Raw genomic sequence first — 18,057 nt, forward strand, 5'->3', positions numbered from 1 at the left:
GTTCTGGAGTTGTGAAAATAATATGAGTGTGAATCGTTGCACACCAAAATTAAAAATTGAGAGCAGGCTGGGCGCGGTGGCTTATGCCTATAATCCTAGCACTCTGGGAGGCCGAGGCAGAAGGATTGCTTGAGGTCAGGAGTTGGAGACCAGCCTGAGCAAGAGCAAAACCCCCGTCTCTACTAAAAAAACAGAAAGAAATTATCTGGACACCTAAAAATATATAGAAAAAAAATTAGCTGGGCATGGTGGCTCATGCCTATAGTCCCAGCTACTTGGGAGGCTGAGGCAGAAGGAATGCTTAAGCCCAGGAGTTTGAGGTTGCTGTGAGCTAGGCTGATGCCATAGCACTCTAGCCAGGGCAAAAGAGCGAGACTCTGTCTCCAAAAAAAAAAAAAAAAAAAAAAATTGAGAGCAGTTTGTATTAGTCTATTGAGAGCTCTGCTCTATACCTCTCCTAAGAAGAGAAGGATTTTCTTAAAGGTTGATTCTAAGTTGTAGTCTGAGGGTAGTACCTGAGAGGTCAGAGGTCAGCCATTCCCGGTACTGCCTAATACAGGGAGGGGCGGGGGCTGACAGCTGGCATTGAACACTCAAGTGTCAGGATATTTCCTCCCTCCCTCCAACTCTTCCCAATTAAGTGGATACTCTTTGGGCTGTCCCTGCCCAAGGTAGAGCAGCTTCATAGGCAATTTCCACCTGTTTCTATTGTCTCCTCATCTGCCCACAAGCCCAGGCTACTCAGATTCATCCCCCACCCACACCCAGTAGGCAGGTGCAGAACACACCCACCCACCACCTTGCAGAGAGTGTCCCTTTTTCTCAAGACTGCATTCGTATATGCTGTAACCTGAGGCTGTGCAACACTAACTGTCCTCTGTCCCCTCTTACGTGGCTTTTCTTCTCTAGGTCTAGCAAGCGAGGAAGAAGGTGAGATGTCACAAGCCTCTGTCTTTCTTCTCCATTCGTTTCTTACCGAGCCTTGGAGTTAAACTGTCAGAGAGGAAAGTTAAAGAATATTGATTCCGGCCTTAAAAGTAAAATCTAATATACTCCATCTGTAGACTCAGCATGTGAACAGCGGGCCCGGCGCTGCTTATCTCTGATGTTTGGTGATTCATGACATAGTAACAGTCAGAGTTACTGCAGTTGTAGATAAAAGGGGTGTCACCCCCATCGCTGCCCCTCCCCTGCAATACACACGGACCCTGGGCTGGCCATGGGCACAAAGCTGTTTTAACCCATTGTTATTTAACACTACACTACCACTGAATCCCAATTTCTAAAGGAAGGCACAGAGCACTTTTAGGAGATGCTCAGTAATAAAAAACAATTAACCAAGGGAAGAACAATCTTAATTACAGAATATTTTTACCAGAATATTTTTACTTTCGAATATATAGGACAATGGGAATTGTACCAAAGCAATGCTGCCTAACAGCCATGACAAGGAACTTACAGGCGTGGCCGGGCTAGTATGTTTTCTAATTAGAATGCCAGCCAATTGTAGGGAAAGAGCTGCGGCTAAAGAGCTTGAAACGTTTGCCCATGTCACTGTTCTCTAATCTTTTCAATGGCCTCCTTCATGAAGTCAAACTCTAGCCCAAAATTAAGCCCATTTCATTGCATACTGTAAAAGAATGGATTCTAAATTAATTAACAGAAGTACTGTAAAAAGGAGAATGCAGAGACTCCTGCATTCCCTGTCTAGAAGAGCTCATTCTCAGACATCACTTAGAGCAAGTCCCAGCCCAGACCCATGAGATCTGTAGCCTGTGGTCAATATTACACTGTACGTCAAGGGCCTCAAGTTCATAGACACGGAACTGGCCCTGTAGCAGGGAAGATGTCAGCAATTCCTGAGTTTTCTCCCTTTCGAGGGACTCCATAGGGGTAGCCACCATCTTGAATCCAGGAATGGGGCCAAGCTGGGAGTGAAGAAAGTTGCAGGCCCACACGCCCCCTTGGATGGAAGTCATATGGGGTCTCTGTGCGGCGCCTGAGAAGCTGTCAAAACACCTGTCCCAGTGGTGGTGCCACTTTCCCACACAGCACCCATCTGCACTCTAGACATGGAGGAGGGAAAAAGAAGAGACAAATAATGAACACACTGGTTTTCCCACTGTGCAGCCCCACGTACAGCTCACACACACACTCACAGGAGGGGGCAAGCATGGAAGATAAGCCACCCCTCTGTGTGTGGCTAGGGCAGCCATCACTATCCCCACTCTCTTCCTGGGCCAGGAGGACAGGGTTAGTCACGCGTTCACCTGCTGAGTGTGCTCCGTGGAGCCCAGGACAACCGCTGCCCACAGCCCCTTTGCCTCCCCTCATCCCCAGCTGTTCTTCATGACTCCAACCCATCCTCCCCTCCATTCCAGTCATTTCTCAAAAATGACAGTCTCACATACCACACTGCTGAGAAGGAGAGGAATGTGAGAACGATCACGACAGCCATGGAGCCCAGTCCAACACCCACCATCTGCTGCACTGTGAGTGACGAATCTGTGGGACAAAATCACAGGCTGAGCCCAGAGTGTACCGTGCTGTGCCCCCACCCCCACCCCAGGAGGCACACACCCAACTGTGCTCATTCCATCTTAACCCAGAGCTGGGCCCCACTTGGCGAAGAATCCCAAGAATGCTCAGAGTGCCTTTGTACCCCCTGAGTTGGTCCTGCGGATATGGGGCCTCAGGAAACCACAATTCCAGGGTATTTCTGAATAGGAAATGTAAACCCAGACCCTACTAAAGTTACAAGGGAGAAAAAAACTGATGCTGTTGTGCAAAGGAATACCACACAACTCGCTGCTTTTGTGTGGTCCTCTCTCAAGTCAATTACGCTTTATAGATTTCTATGGGCGTTTTCCTTTGCATGGAGGAAGAAGTCATTCTGACATTATTTGAATTTTGGTTCCACCCAAGATCAAGGCAGAAAAAAAGAAAAAGAAAATGGATTTTGGTTCCAAAAATGTTAGTTAGCTCCAGTGGTCAAATATAGCAAGGAAATATCTGTTAAATAAAGTCATTGTCCCTATACTTCAACAAGGATCATACCACCTTGCTCGACTCAGCAAGTTGCCAGGAAGATAAAATAAGAAAATTGATGTAAAAGCACTTTGAAAGACATACTTTCTATCGGGAATCATCACATGCCAAGTCCAGAAGATCCCTATTTATAAACTAAAAACTCCCACGATTGAGTTGCACGTTTGGGCCAAGTGACTGAATCAGAGCATCGTGTTCTAGACTGTAGCAAAGGTTTCATTTTAATTTGCAAACACTTATTTAGCACTCACTGTGTGCCAGACACTGTTCTAAGCACCTCACAAATATTAACTCATTTAGTCTCCTAACCACACTTTACCTTGGATACTATTATTATTCCCTTTTTACAGATGAGGAACCAGGGCATGGAGTGTTAAGCAGAGCTCAGAGCTCTAGGGCTCTGTTGGAAACTCCACAGAGCGCCCTGCACCACCAAGAGCAGACGTGGAACACACTTCTTGCTAAAGAGCCCTGTAACATCCACTACCTCAAAAAAGGCTGTCAAGAGACTTTCTAGAAAAACATGGCTTATATTGTTTGCTTGCTTTTAGTATTCATAAAAAAATGGCCTTGACACTTTAAGAAGCTATATTACAAAATGGAAGGTGAAACAATAATTAAATTAGAAATTATTAATAGTAAAGAAGGATATTAGGAGTGACTTGTTAAATATTGAAACAGTATAGTGTCAATATAGAAATGAATACATTGGAACAAAATAGAAAGCCTAGAAACAGAGCCAAGTGTATCAAATAATTTCAAAGCTTGAATACTGGAGTCAGCTGTCCAAATCTTTATCTGAACACCACCACTCCCTAACTATGTGACTTTAAGCAAATTATTCAGCCATCTTGTGCCTCAGTTTCCACACTGACGGATGCTATCATAACCTAGCAGTGATAATAATAATGCCCACCTTACAGGGTTATTGTGAGAAATAAATGAGTTAATACATGTTAGAACAGTGCTTGGCTCAGAGTAAGCTATAAGCAAATGTTAAATCTTGTTAATTATTGTTGCTAGTGTTGTTTTGATTCTGTTTCAAGTCATTGAGAAAATGATAAACTATTCATAACTAGTGTTGAGAAAACTGGATAACCATTTAGAATAAAATAATTTCAATCGACAGAGCTGATACCATATACTGAAATAAAATCCAGATGGATTAAAGACTTACATTGAAACCCGAAAGAATTAGAAAATGTGAATGAATATTTATCTAATATTAAAGCAGGTAAGAATTTTCTAAGCATATTCATTAACATAGAAACCTTAAAATAAGAGAATGAGGGACTTAACCACATTAAAAAGCAAACATTTATTATATCAAAAACTACATCAAATAAGCAACATTAAAAGACAAATGGCAAACTGGATGAAATAGTTGGAATAATACGTAAGGGGTTAACAAATGAAGAATGTTATAAATTAATAAAGAGAAGACAAATAGCCCAATAGTAAAATGAACAAATTCTACGACAAGGTAAATCACATATAAAACATGATTGCAAATGATGGATAAACCTTTGATCAAATTCTCTCTTACAAGTAATGAAAATGGAAATTAAAACACTGACATGCCATTTTTGTACACTAAATTATCTAGTTTAGTTTGTGGTTTTTTAAAGAGAAAATACAGCAGTGGAGATGGTGGGGGCAGCTGGTACTTTCCCAGACTTCTATCCACTCTACCCAATATTCCTCCCAACTTTTGTCATCATTCTTTTTCTCTACATTTTTCCCTCTATATTCTGCACATACATATGTATATTTTGAGACAGAGTCTCGCTTTGTTGCCCAGGCTAGAGTGAGTGCCGTGGCATCAGCCTAGCTCACATCAACCTCAAACTCCCGGGCTCAAGTGATCCTCCTGCCTCAGCCTCCCGAGTAGCTGGGACTACAGGCATGGGCCACCATGTCCAGCTAATATTTTCCATATATTTTTAGTTGTCCAGATAATTTCTTTCTATTTTTAGTAGAGATGGGGTCTCACTCTTGCTCAGGCTGGTCTTGAACTCCTGACCTGGAGCAATCCTCCTGCCTCAGCCTCCCAGAGTGCTAGGATTACAGGCGTGAGCCACTGCGCCCAGCCTCTGCATATATTTTTAATCACTGATTGATGAAAATGTTGAACTGAAGATGACTGTGGACAGAGATCCATGTCATGCATATTCCTAGATTTCATATCAACTCATTAAGTTGTTAGCAACTATTAATGAGTTGATGTCAACTATGCATAGTCAAATAGCTTGTTTCTAAGCCTACACACGGCCCTCACATCCCCACACTGTCCACAAGCGCATTGTTAAATGTTTGCTGAAGTCAAAATACATTATGTCTACCATATTTTTCTGACCAATTACTGACTCTGTACAAGAAGAAAAGGAAAGAGTATTATTCCAGATAGAGCTGGAGACCATTCTACTAAGTGAAGTATCACAAGAATGGAAAAACAAGCACCACACGTACTAACCATCAAATTGGTATTAACTGATCAACACATAAGTGCTTATATAGTAATAACATTCATCGGGTGTTGGGCAGATGGGAGGGAGAAGGAGGGGATGGGTATATACACACCTAATGGGTGCAATGTGCACCATCTGGGGTATGGACACATTTGAAGCTCTCCCTCGGGTGGGGCAAAGGCAATACCTGCAATCTAAACATTTGTACCCCCATAATATGCTGAAATTTTTAAAAATTTTTAAAAAAAGAAGAAAAGGAAAGAAACCCAGCTTAATCTGCTCTTAGAGCTCACTGGGAGATTTTGCTGCTTCTACGAGGGAGACACAAGTTATCACATGAAGACCTTGTCTGGCCTTAACTTAAAATTATCATCATGTATACTTTTGATGGTTCTTCCTGTGTATTAATACAAAGTTCCCTGTTCTTTGCTCATCTCTAGTCTTCTTACATCTCTCCTCTTCTTCAAGATCTCTCAAACATCACTTGTAATGGTTTGTCCATCTCATTTGAAAATTGTATGAACCTGCTGGAATGTGCTTCAGGTTGGAAGACTTGAAGCTATGTAGGGTAGTTAGCTCTTCCCTTGCTTTCAAATACTCCCTCACAAACCAATAGGACAGAAGCAAAGCAGGAGGTGAGGAACTTGACTTTCTCTTGACAATCAACCAGCAGGATCTACCCTAAGGAATGGGTGGAATTATTCTTTATTTTTCACATAGTATTAGAAAAATTATCTTTATTTATTCTGCATAGCGTGATTTGGGTTTTGACTCCAGGCATGATTCTTGCTGGTAGAACAGTTCCTGGTTATACTTCTTTTTGTCTATTTTGCATGTGTACTCTGAAAATCTGAGTCAATCTAATAAAAAATGCTCATAGGTATGGCCACACAGGCTTCTTGAGGGACTTCTGTCATTAATTCCTTACTAAGAGAATTTACAACTGGCCAGTTGAATTGTATTTTTTATAGTCGCGCCATCCTCTGGTTACCCGCCCTCCTGTGGTCTCATGCCACGGAATCATGTTTGTCTTTCTTCTGAATCACTTGTATAATATTCTTCAGAAACCTAAGTGAGTGAATCATGTGTTACGTCCCAGATCAGTTACTCATTCCTGGAGAAAAGAAGTCTATTAGGACTAAACTCCACCATTCTCTTTATGGTGGCTCCATAAAGCTAGTGCTCTGGAGGAGTGATGGGGCCTCTCTGGGCTTGTCTTTAACCCTTTCACGATGGGAATATCACAAGTACTGAAGAGGAAGTTAGAAAGGCCCTATTCCTACTCTCCGACTTTGTAATAGCTTGAAGACTTCCTGTGAATGTGGACATTTTTTCAAGCATTCACACAGGCATGGTCATTTCCTGAAAGCAACAATTCTGCTTTCCGAATGGTACAAATAATTAACCCCGTGGCTTATATTTAGTGTGTTAAATTTCTCTTTGCTATTCTAGGGTCTTCTCCCTTGAATTCTCTTCCGTGTGTCAAATCCATCTCAACCTCTGAATCTCCAACTGTCCCTATCTCTGACTCTAGACATATTTAAAGGGCTCCTGTGATTAAGTAAGCCCCATTTGGATAATCCCCCTATTTTAGACCTTAATTACATCTTCAAAATCCCTTCGCAGCAACAACTAGAATAGTCTTTGCATGAATAACTAAGAGAAGGTAGGCACAACCAGAGACCAGGAATTTGGGGAGCCTTCTTAGTATTCTGTCCACCAAAACTGTAAAGTTTAAAATGATTGTGCGTGTGTTCATATATACATAATATACATATGTATACATACAGACTAGGTTTGCATCTTGATGTAAATCTCTGACATATTTAATTTGATAAGCATTGCACCTACTAGGCTTCATTTCCCATAAAACTAACTGGTGGTTCCCCATAATCATTCAGCCCAATTCAGAACATTCTGATTGAGCACCTAACACATGCCAGGCTCTATTCCTCCTCTTTAAATGCTTTCTCTCTCAAGGGTTTGAAATCTAACAGGAAAAGACAAAACAAGTGCATACCAGTTGCTCTAAAGTATGGCAGAATGGCCAAAGAGAGGAAGACCCTGTCCTGTTGAGGAAATCAGAAAAGCTTCAGGGAGGAGAGGGCATTTGATTTTAATCTTGAAGAACAGGTAGGGTTTGTAATGAGCAGAGATTCACAGGCAGGCGAAAGGCAATCCAAGTGGAAGTAATCAAGTAATCACACATGCAAAGACATTAGGAGGAAAATATGGCCACTTCCAGAGAACAGCTGGCACGTCAGTTGGAATGAAAAGAATGAGAGAAGCAATTAGAAGAGTATGTTGGTGTCAAAAGGAGGCCTTGGAAGCCAGACTAAAAAATAATGGAGGACCCATGGAAAAATTGGAGAAAGTAATAAAATCAGTGCTGCAGTTTAGAAATGAGTCAGTTGGTGGTGTGTAGGCTGAAGAGGGAAATCCTGAACTCTTTTGATGGGAGATGAGAAGGGAGAATTTTTCCAGTCGTCCATGATTCAGGTGTGAAGGCCTACATTCAGGGAGTGAAGACAGAAATAAAAATCAGAGAAGCATGCCCAAGGTGCAAGATGTGAGCTAAAAGAGAAAGAGGAGTCATCACAAATGACTCAGAGGTTTCACGCTACAACTAGAGAATGTTCCCTGATTACAGCTCATTATCACCTCACATATATCAAATGACCTTGCTTTGTGACTCAAGAAATCACAGAATCATAGTACCCTGTGGCCGGAAGGGATCTCAGAGATCCCGGAAAGAGGTGAATGAGAACCGGCCAAATTAAATATCATTTCAAAGACATTCGGCTGATTAGAGCAGGACTCGGGCAAGTAAGCCCAGGCCCCTGCATCTTCCATCGAACCAACTGCTGGTTTCCTGGTAATCATCACAGAGCTTTTTTAGAGGCAACATGCAAAACATAAATAGCATAATTTGTCTCTGGGCAAAGGCCAGAATGGGGCTGAGGCTTGGTATGGGTGAATTGGAACAATTTCAGGACTAATTTGGATCCCAGATCTCTCCAAATTACTTTCTGAAATGGCAGTCTCCAAAATATTTTGAAAAAGTTGACCGCCTGAGATGAATACACAACACAGGTAAATTTTACAAATAGGTAAACATATGCTAGAATGGCCTTCGGAATTTCAACAGAACAGTGGGTTTTCTATGATCTTCCAGAGCTTTCCAGTGGTTTCAATTCAAAGGCTCAATCAAACTCTCAACATTGGTTCTTAAGCTGAGGGGAGACAAGAGAGCACTGCCAAAAGCCATTCAGATATTTCCAAAGCAAAATCCTTCCTGTTAACTTAATCATAGCAGAATGACCGCGGCCGGCTCTTTGGCTATTTCTTCTAGCCAGTTTGAACGTTTTCCAATCATATCAAACAGTTGCTGAGTGGAGTGGATTCTGGAAGCTATTGTTTCTGTGTCTGAAAGCTTACACATCTTGATTCTTTTGATACAAGCACCTCTTTTTCCTTCTGAGAATGCCATTCCCACCCCTAGAGCTTTAGGGAATGGACTGGCAAAAAAATTTCTGAATGTTGGAATGTGTGGTTGCTTCTCATGGCCTTCATTAAATCCCTACAAGAAAGGGACCGTGGCCCATCTGCACACACAAACAGAACAGCACATCTGTGTGAGGGCCCTTGCTGCGGGCAGGCAGCAGTTCAAGATGGCTAGCGGTCAGGTAAGCTGCCTTGCCCGGCTGAAAAGCCAAGTCCTCTACCCTTGTGTAAATTGGTTTAAGGAGAGATAAAGAAGATGGGGAATAAGATTAGGGGAGAAACAGACAAATGGAGGAAGCCCAGGCCCCTCCGAAATATTTCCTGCAAAGTGCCCTCTACTGACAGGATAACAAATCCCCCCAGCCATCCATCCACTGGACTCCTAAAAGCAAGGTTATACCAGCTCTTCCTCACCACACCAGCCTATTGTTTTCTGCCACTCTGAGATAGGGAACAGGATGTAAGGGGTTAAACTGATGCTATGGGCTGAGGGCAGAATTTCTCAGCCTGTTGCTGCGACTCATAAACCACAAGGAAGAGGTCCAGATTCGAAGGTCATAAACTTGACAAGATTTCTGGTATTAGCTACAAACTAATGGAATTCCTGGGACTCAAATCCACTGGCTGGCTGCCTATTGGTTTTAAAGATATGTATTGTGCTGCCAGGGAAATCCCAAACCTGGGAAACAAAGACCTGTGATTGCTTCAACCCTAAGGCTCTTCCCCCGCCTGGATAAACTCTGCCAAAGCCAAGGAGGTTTAAGCTCTATAGCACGTGGCAGAGAGCCTTCCCACTGCATCTCTTAGGAAAGGCTTTGGAGGAAATGGACAAGGAGCGCTCTCCATCAGGCAGGCTCAAACTGACAAATCAAGTGACCCATTCTGCTGTCAGGGCAGGGGATGTCTGTGTTTCCTGTCCAGCAAGAGGGGATCACTGTTATAGACCCTCAACCCCAACCACTGCCCATTGCTTTATCTTTTACTCCTTTCTAAACGAGAGTATTTTTTGCGGTCATCCAGTTTTCCCTTTCAATATGTATACGCTGTGGTTTGAGGATGGTTAAATTTGCCATTTAGTCATAGATTGCTTACACAGAGCATGAGAAGCACATCTGAACTTGATCAAACATTCCTGGTCTTGGAGCCAGATGCAGTAAGACACCCACCTTTGAGCTGTCTTCCACGAGGGTTCGCTTTGGATTGTACCTAGGATAGTTCCATTCTGTTAATGGAGGCTATCTTTCTTAATATGATTAATGTATGTGTGTGCTCATGCTTCACGACCACATGGTAGGAGGTAGCAAATTGTTGTAGCTCTTGTTTTGGTCTGTCGACATGTTTTCCCGTGCTCCTTTACTTGATGGAGATCTTGTCCCCCTCTCAGTGCAACCCTAGTGGAGCTATTGATCACACTGCACTGCCCCCAACCAGCCACGAGCAAGCACAAAACCCAAGGTAAGCCAATCATAGTACCCCACCTCCTATGAACAGTGATGAAGTTAAGTGACTAAATGGACAGTCACTTAACTATCCATTAGAAAGAGTCTTTCCCTGAGCTGAAAAACTTGCTGTTCCCACTGGAATTGCTAAGCTGGGGCAGGTTGCCATCCCTCCCCATCACACGGCCTATAGAAGAAAAAAATGAGGACAACTCACACTTAGAAACAAGAGATGGACAGAAAGGGGAGTCCCACTCACGGGGTTGAGTCCCAAGGCCCAGTTCTCAGAGTCCTGGCTGTGCAGTTCTTTGTTTAATTCGATAAGCTCCCACCTACCTACCCCCTCTCCCCATTCTTTTCAATTACGGTTTTTTGCTTAAGCTAGTAGGAGCTGCGTTTCTGTCACCTGTGACAATTTTAAAAAGTAATCTCCATTAACATAAACTTGACGCAGCAGATTGGAGAGAAGAAAAAGAAGGACAGCATTCAGAGGCAGAAAATGATTTTACCTTTCACCTGAGCCCAAACTGCGCAGGAGCATCTTTTCACCTGTAAGGGAAAAGGAAAACATAGTAACACATTTAACTGGGTGGCACTCGGTGTTAGCTTAAATAACATAGTTCAGAGGCTGAAGCACTCTGAGTTTCAGCTTTTGTATCTCTTCATTTGAACTAGAAGATCTTTAAAGTCCCATCTAGGTCTAATATCTTATGATTCAGAAATCTATCACCAAGTGTTTAAGGGACTGGCATGGGTTACAGGAACAGAAGTGACCCTAAAGGTCACTTCTATATGTTTCTAATAGGTCTTAGAAAGTACACACCATGGGCAAACAACAGGAGTGGCAAAAACGTTCATTCCTCTGGCCAGCTCTGAGCAACTGGCGCTGACTGCCTGGAGAACTGTGTTGAAAAGGATTCTGAGGTCATATCCAGGTTCAGCAGGAAGTAGTAATTCATGGGTACAGGCAAAGCTATGAGAAGTCCTGGTATATAATAATACTTATCTATCTGGATGACAATTGGCAACCTCAGTTACCCAAAATGTATCCAAGAGCCAGGAAGAAAGCAACAGGAACATGTATGGAAGCCCATCCAGGGTAGAAGAAACCTACAGACTCATCGGAATGAAGCACCTTCTTTTCTCCCCTGTCATTATTATGTACATATTTACCTGTAAAAAATTCTGGGATTGCTGTGTACAAGACTCAGCAAAATATTCCCTAGAGGAAGCTGAACAGTGAGGGTTAGAGAAGGATTCCTCTAATATCATTAGGTGATTCTCTTTCAAGTGACAACCTTGGGAATTCTGGTTTTTATTTTATTAAACATTGAAAAAAAATTAAGCTGAAAAATTCTGGGAAAAGCTTTAAATAGCCATAAAAGTTTGAATGTGACTAAATTTTGCCTTGAAGCTAAGTGCAGAGATTAGAAATGGAAGATAATGTGCGAGAATAACCAGTGAAGGACATATTACAAGACACTGGAGAATCAAAGGGACCTCGAACAGCAAAGTAGTCACTAGGGAACGGAGTGTATCAAAGGAGAGGAACTGGCAGGGGCCAGGTGAGGAAGGGAGTTCATTAAGCTGGAGTGCCTTGATCACATTGGCATTTTGTAAAACTCATCTGGCAGCAGTAGGGAGCAAGGAGATGGGTAGAATAAGAGACGGGAAGATGAGTTAGAAAATTGATGTTCAGACAAGAGATGACAAAATCTGAGCAGTGCAGATTAAGAAGGAGAGGAAAGGATGATTTTCAACAGCATCGAGGTGACAGAATTGCCATGATTTGCCGATGGCTGGATAAGAAGGTAAGAAAGGAGGAGGTGACGAGAATTATCCCCAGGTTTCTGTCTTAGCAACTGGAGGAATGGCAATGCTTTTTATCAGGACAGATAAACAAAAGGAAAAACAAAATAGGGTAGTTGGAAGACTCATATTTCCTGATTTGAAAATTTGCTACAAAGCTACAGTAACCGAAACAGTATGGATTGACATAAAGACAGACATATAGACCAATGGAATAGAACAGAGAGCCCAGAAATAAACCCTGTATGTCAAATGATTTTTAACAAGGGTGCCAAGACCATTCAATGGGGAAAAGACAGTCTGTTCAACAAATGGTGCTGGGAAAACTGGATATCTACATGCAGAAGAATGAAGTTGGACCCTTACTTAACAGCATGTACAAAAATGAAGTCAAAATAGATCAAAAACCTAAATAAATACAGGACCTAAAACTATAAAACTCCTGTAAACCCATCGACTTGGGAGGCTGAGGTGGGAGGATTGCTTGAGGCCAAGAGTGCGAGACCAACCTCAGCAACACAGTGAGACCCTAGTCTTTAAAAAAGAAAAAATTAGCTGGGCATGGTGGGTAGCACCTGTAGTCCCAGCAACTCATGGGGCTGAGACAGGAGGATCACTTGAACCCAGGAGATTGAAGCTACAGCGAGCTATGATCGCACTACTGCACTCCAGCCCAGGTGACAAAGCAAGACCTTGTCTCTTAAATATATATATATATATTTATATTTATATGTGTGTGTGTGTGTGTGTGTATATATATATATATAAAACTTTTGGAAGATAATATAGAGGAAAAGCTTCATGAAACTGGATTTGTCAATGATTTCTTGGCTGTGATGCCAAGGAACAGGCAAAAAATGAAAAAATAGACAAATTGGACTTCATCAAAATTAAAAACTTTGGGGCATCAAAGGACACTATCAACAGTAAAAATACAACCCACAGAATGGAAGAAAATATTTGCAAATCACATATCGCAGGATAGATTACAGTAACATCCAGAATATCTATCATCTGTAAGGGTTTCACCTGCCCCTCCTTTATAAATGCAAAGTATTCAGACACATTTTACAGTTATTTACATGCAGTGTCTATCTCACGTACTGGAAAAACAAATGTTCAAACATTTAAATTCCATGTGAAGAAGAAAATACAGCATTGACGAGAGCTATTAAAGAAGTATACCTTATTCCATTCACTTATGACTCGTAATACAATGCAGTAATCGTTCCCTATTTTCAAGGGTGCGTTATAGTATTTCCCATAGTATAGTCTGTCTCCAATAGATATCTCCATGGCATCATCTGGAACATGTTTGGCCAGTAGTTCTGCAGCCACATATCCATCAGCATCAGAGGTGTTGCTAAAGAACGAGGTAGCCCCTTCAGAATCACAAGAAAACGTGCTTTGGAGGGCCAGGGGAAGCACTAACACCTGATATGAACTGGAAGAAAAAAGAAAAGTATCAGACCCTTGCTTGCGGGGTTCACTCATTCATTTATTTATATTTATTGAGCACCTGCTAGGAGATAAATGCTTTTTCTAGGCACTGAGAACACAATACTGGACAAGAAGAACTCCTGGCCCATGTGGGATTTGCAGTCTGACAGCTCCAACTGTCATGGAACTCCAGTTTGAACCTACAGTGTTAATGCCAGACGACATTGGGAAAGGGACCTCTCCAAGCTCTAGCTGCAGAGGGAGGCCAAATACATCCTCTTTAGTTGAAAGAAGTTGTTGCGTGTGTCACTGCCCTGTGCATGTGTCATAGCGTTGACCCAGGCAGTGATTTTCACGTGGGCAGCTAAAGCCCAGCGTTGGAAAGGGTTTAGCAGTCACATGGAGACCAAGTGTCCACAAGAGTTAATGTGCCAACTCTGAAAAAAGGCTGCAGATGATCATGTGGCAACCTCAGACAGAACTCATGTGATTTACATTCCCTCCACTTCACAGGCTGACACCAAAGTTCATGTGAAATAAATGAGAAGCCAGGACTGCGGAGTCACCCCCAGTGAATCTAGTCTGACAGTATTCTGAAAAGGCCAGAAAAGTACAATATCACATGTACACTGCGACACTGTTCCCTAAATGTGGACATAAAAACACACTAACAATCAGGTGTCATTTTTGTCGTGTGTTTTATTACTATTTATCCCACACAAGAGAAAACCTGTCAGTGAAAGAAGTGTAAGCATAAAAATGCACTGAGAATGCCTCATGCCTTCCTTTCCATTCCGATCTCCTGCCCCTGGCACAGTGTGTGAACGTCCGCTGTCTCTACCAGACTTGATAGCAGGGATTTGAAGGACTCGCTCTTGTATCCTCGCAAATCCTGGCACAGTTCTGTGGCTACGATTGACACCCCATTAATGTTTCTTGAGTTGAAATTTCAGTAACAAGGAAAAGCACACATCAGCCCACAAATATGATCAGGGTAATTTCCAAAACTCATTAGATCACATAATTCTATTTTACCAGTAAATTTGCACTTCCTGCTTTACATTCATAATGCTCATCTCCTGCTTCACACTCCTAATGCCTCATCTCCTGCTTCCTAAAAGTCCAGGAATGACTAGGCTAAGAGGAGGCGGCCCTCCCCCATGTAGGTGTTGGATTGGCAAAGCCTGCCACAGCAGGTGCCCAAACATCCTGGGTGTCCTCAGGGCCCAGATTTTCTCAAAATCTGAGCTCACTTTCAGCCAAGGGCTTTCTACAAAAGAGACAAAGTAAAATCCGCAGGGCAATAAGTTGTCTCCACCAGTAAACATTTACTAAGCGTTCACTGCCGACAGGGAACAAGCTTTCCTGAGGACTGGAAGACACCCCTGTGAAACGTGGCTGCAGGTGAGAAAGGAAATGTTGCAGCAGCCTCATGCTGTCCATAAGCACATCTTCAGCTCCCTCTCATCTCTCTGTGTAGGTGGTAGGGCTCAAGTGCAAGGTCAAGGCTCACCTACACCCATACGGTTCTGTACGATGCCCATAGAGGCATCATTCACAGGGTGTGAAGCAGCTCCCCAATTAGCCTCATCATAACCACCTGAGTTGCTTGGTAATTACACAAATTCCAAGACCCTAGCCTATGTCTAGTGAATCAAAATCTCCAGGAGTAGGATCTGGGAATTTGTAGTGCTCATAAAGCACCACAAGAGATACCTATAATCCGCTAAGAGTGGGAGACACTAGCATTAAGGGAGATCACATCATCTGCCTGAGATCAGAAGCTCAGAAAGGGAGACTTGGTCCCAGGGCCCTTGCTCCACTGTGTGCCCCAAGGCACTGCCCCTGAACAACGCACAGGGCAGACACAGGCCTGTCTCACACACTGGCAAAGCTGCCACCCCCAGCTCAAGCCAGGTAGTCAGGCTGAGGAAACCGCCCCCGCCCCCGGCCTGCCTGCCAATAATTAGCCCTGCTGACGTGAGGGAAGCAGCTGTGGCTGGTTGGAGCACGGCTGTTCTGGAAGGACTTTTCCCCTCACCACCACACTCCCAGAATGAATGACTCACAGATCTCCACTTCCTGTTTTGGAGGCACTGGCCAGCACATAGTCACAGGGGCAGACTGTCATTTGGCTTTTCTTTCTGCCTTACGTAATTATTTGGCTTAAATACCACATTTATTCTTGCAAATTGTCTAAGGGAGTGACGTCACAGCTTCTGTTCTCCTTACAGCAACAGAAGTGCAGTGCCTTCCAGTAACTTGTCAAGAATCAAGAAACAGAACAATTTATGCAGTGCCCATCCCTGGAAAGGTCTTTGGGCATTCACTGAATTTAAACTAATATAAAAACAGGAAAATCCTAAGTTTCATTACAAATGGACACACAGATAATATCTCCAGACTTTTTCAGAATTTAATAATGTCTCTCTCTCGTTTTTTTTTTTTTTTACCTTGATTGTACTGAAGGGTCAAGAGAGAGAGACATAGGCCATGTAGGTTAAGCCACGTACCCTGTCATCTCCTTGACCTGGCACTGTGAGCAAGTTGTTCATGTCTCCAAGCAACCTCAACCTTCCTCCCTAGAAAAGGGACTGACTCTGCTTTCCTAATTCTATCGTGACCTTTGTAAATAAAACGCTTAACTGAACACAGTGTAGTTCTCCAACTGGGGCAAATTAATTCCATCCTAATACCATCTGGAATCCCAGAAGTGGTCATTAACTACACAGTGTCTTGCCCATAATGCAACATATGAATAGATAAAAAGAATTATTCAAATGACCCTTTCAGAAACCACTCCACGCACCCCAAGATCAGCCATACATAAAGGGAAACATATCCTATCTTTGCTGGATGAAATGGTGCTCTGACCCGCCATCGCTACAGGAGGTCCCACGAGATGTGAGTGCAAAGGACGGTGCCCGATGGCACTCGACCAACGTTTGTCCAATGACCAAATGAACAGATTTAATTTCTTGAGCTAAGCTGCCCAAATGCTTGTCTCTGGTCCCTTGGATGTCTCTCTATTCACTTAAAAGATGTTGGTTGGCATTAAAGGCCTAGTCTGTACCTAAGGAAGCAAAAGAAGAGGCCCTGACGGCACTGCCCCAACTACTTGAGTGCAGCCACCCACCCACACAGACGCCCAGACCGAAGTCTCCAAAGCCCTCCAGGGGGACCACTGGGCAACCGCGGAGAAAGGACGGCTACTGACCTGATGGGTCCATTTTTCTCCATGGCTTTCCTCAGCCTGAGACGTGGCAGAGGCCCTCCATGCACCGCAAAAAATTCTACTTCAGGAAGAGGAGGCTCTGAAAACGTGGTGAAAAGAAGAAAAAGGGTATGATCAGAACACATAAAAAGCTGGAAGAAAATATCCTCAAGAGGGCCATTAAAAGGAAGTTTTAACGTAGGAAGTGATGAGCTTACTCTGACACATGCTGCAACATGGCTGAACCTTGAACACATTATGCAAAGTGAAATAAGCCAGACATGAAAGGACAAATATTGTACAATTCTATTTATACGAAATATCTAAAATAGGCAGGATAGCTCAGAGGTTGCTAGGGGTTAAGGCGGTGGAAATGGGGACTTATTGCTTAATTGTCACAGAGGTTCTATTGGGGATGATGAAATAGATTTGGATATAGATGGGATGGTTGCACAATATCATGAATGTGCTTAATGCAGATGAATCGTATGCTTAAAGATGGTTAAAAGTGGTATATTTTATATCATATACATTTTGCCACAATAAAAAAAAAACTGATGAGCATACGCTGGCACTGACAGGGATGGATGTGGTGGGCATTACGGTTTGCTTGGTGGGTAGACTCCTATTGGTGCGGAAGACCAGCATATCAGACTTCTATATCCTCTATAATCACAGAGCTCTCGGTCCTTGTTTTGCCCTCCCCAGCAACCAGATTTCCCAAATAGGTTTTCCTCTGGGAGGAAAATACACTGAGAGGCTGACCCCACTGTCCTTGCATCTCACATTAATGGCATAAATGTGCCAGCTGCCATTCTGCCTTGTGGGTTGGACACACTGAGCACTAACCAGGCACACTTGATGTGTTCTATGTATGCCTTGTCTCATTTAATCTTCTCAACAATGCTCCCAAGTGCATGATATTTAAAGAAGCAATCATTTTCTCCCTCCCTTAGGGTTCCCACCTTGGCCCATGCAGTGGGAACTTCTTCCCTCTCCAAAGTATTAGGAAAAGAGCTGTCCATCTGTCTCCCTATCCCTGTGATTTGAGGAACAGCTAGAGTTTGGTGGTTGTTTCCATGTGGCCCCACATTTATTTTTTTCCTTTCTGTTTCGGAGGGGAGTGGCACACAGG

General features: G+C 43.0%; 1 protein-coding gene across 2 annotated transcripts in view; it reads right to left on the minus strand.

Annotated features, from left to right (window-relative positions):
* Window positions 1-1,354: 1,354 nt before the first annotated feature.
* The window catches only part of SUSD1 (sushi domain containing 1), a 98,636-nt gene continuing 81,933 nt past the window's right edge, over window positions 1,355-18,057 (minus strand). Inside the window, exons 13-17 of one of the 2 annotated variants that reach the window (XM_069474554.1) lie at window positions 16,926-17,022; window positions 13,454-13,712; window positions 10,969-11,008; window positions 2,412-2,505; window positions 1,355-2,066 (exon numbers count right to left, since the gene is read on the minus strand). In XM_069474554.1, the coding sequence (XP_069330655.1) occupies window position 2,066; window positions 2,412-2,505; window positions 10,969-11,008; window positions 13,454-13,712; window positions 16,926-17,022 (491 nt within the window). In that variant the 3' untranslated portion in view covers window positions 1,355-2,065. The remainder of the gene's footprint in view (window positions 2,067-2,411; window positions 2,506-10,968; window positions 11,009-13,453; window positions 13,713-16,925; window positions 17,023-18,057) is intronic. The other variant, XM_069474555.1, reaches the window with a different exon arrangement.

This window comes from Eulemur rufifrons, chromosome 7 (assembly GCF_041146395.1).
Source record: "Eulemur rufifrons isolate Redbay chromosome 7, OSU_ERuf_1, whole genome shotgun sequence".
NCBI lineage: Eukaryota > Metazoa > Chordata > Mammalia > Primates > Lemuridae > Eulemur > Eulemur rufifrons.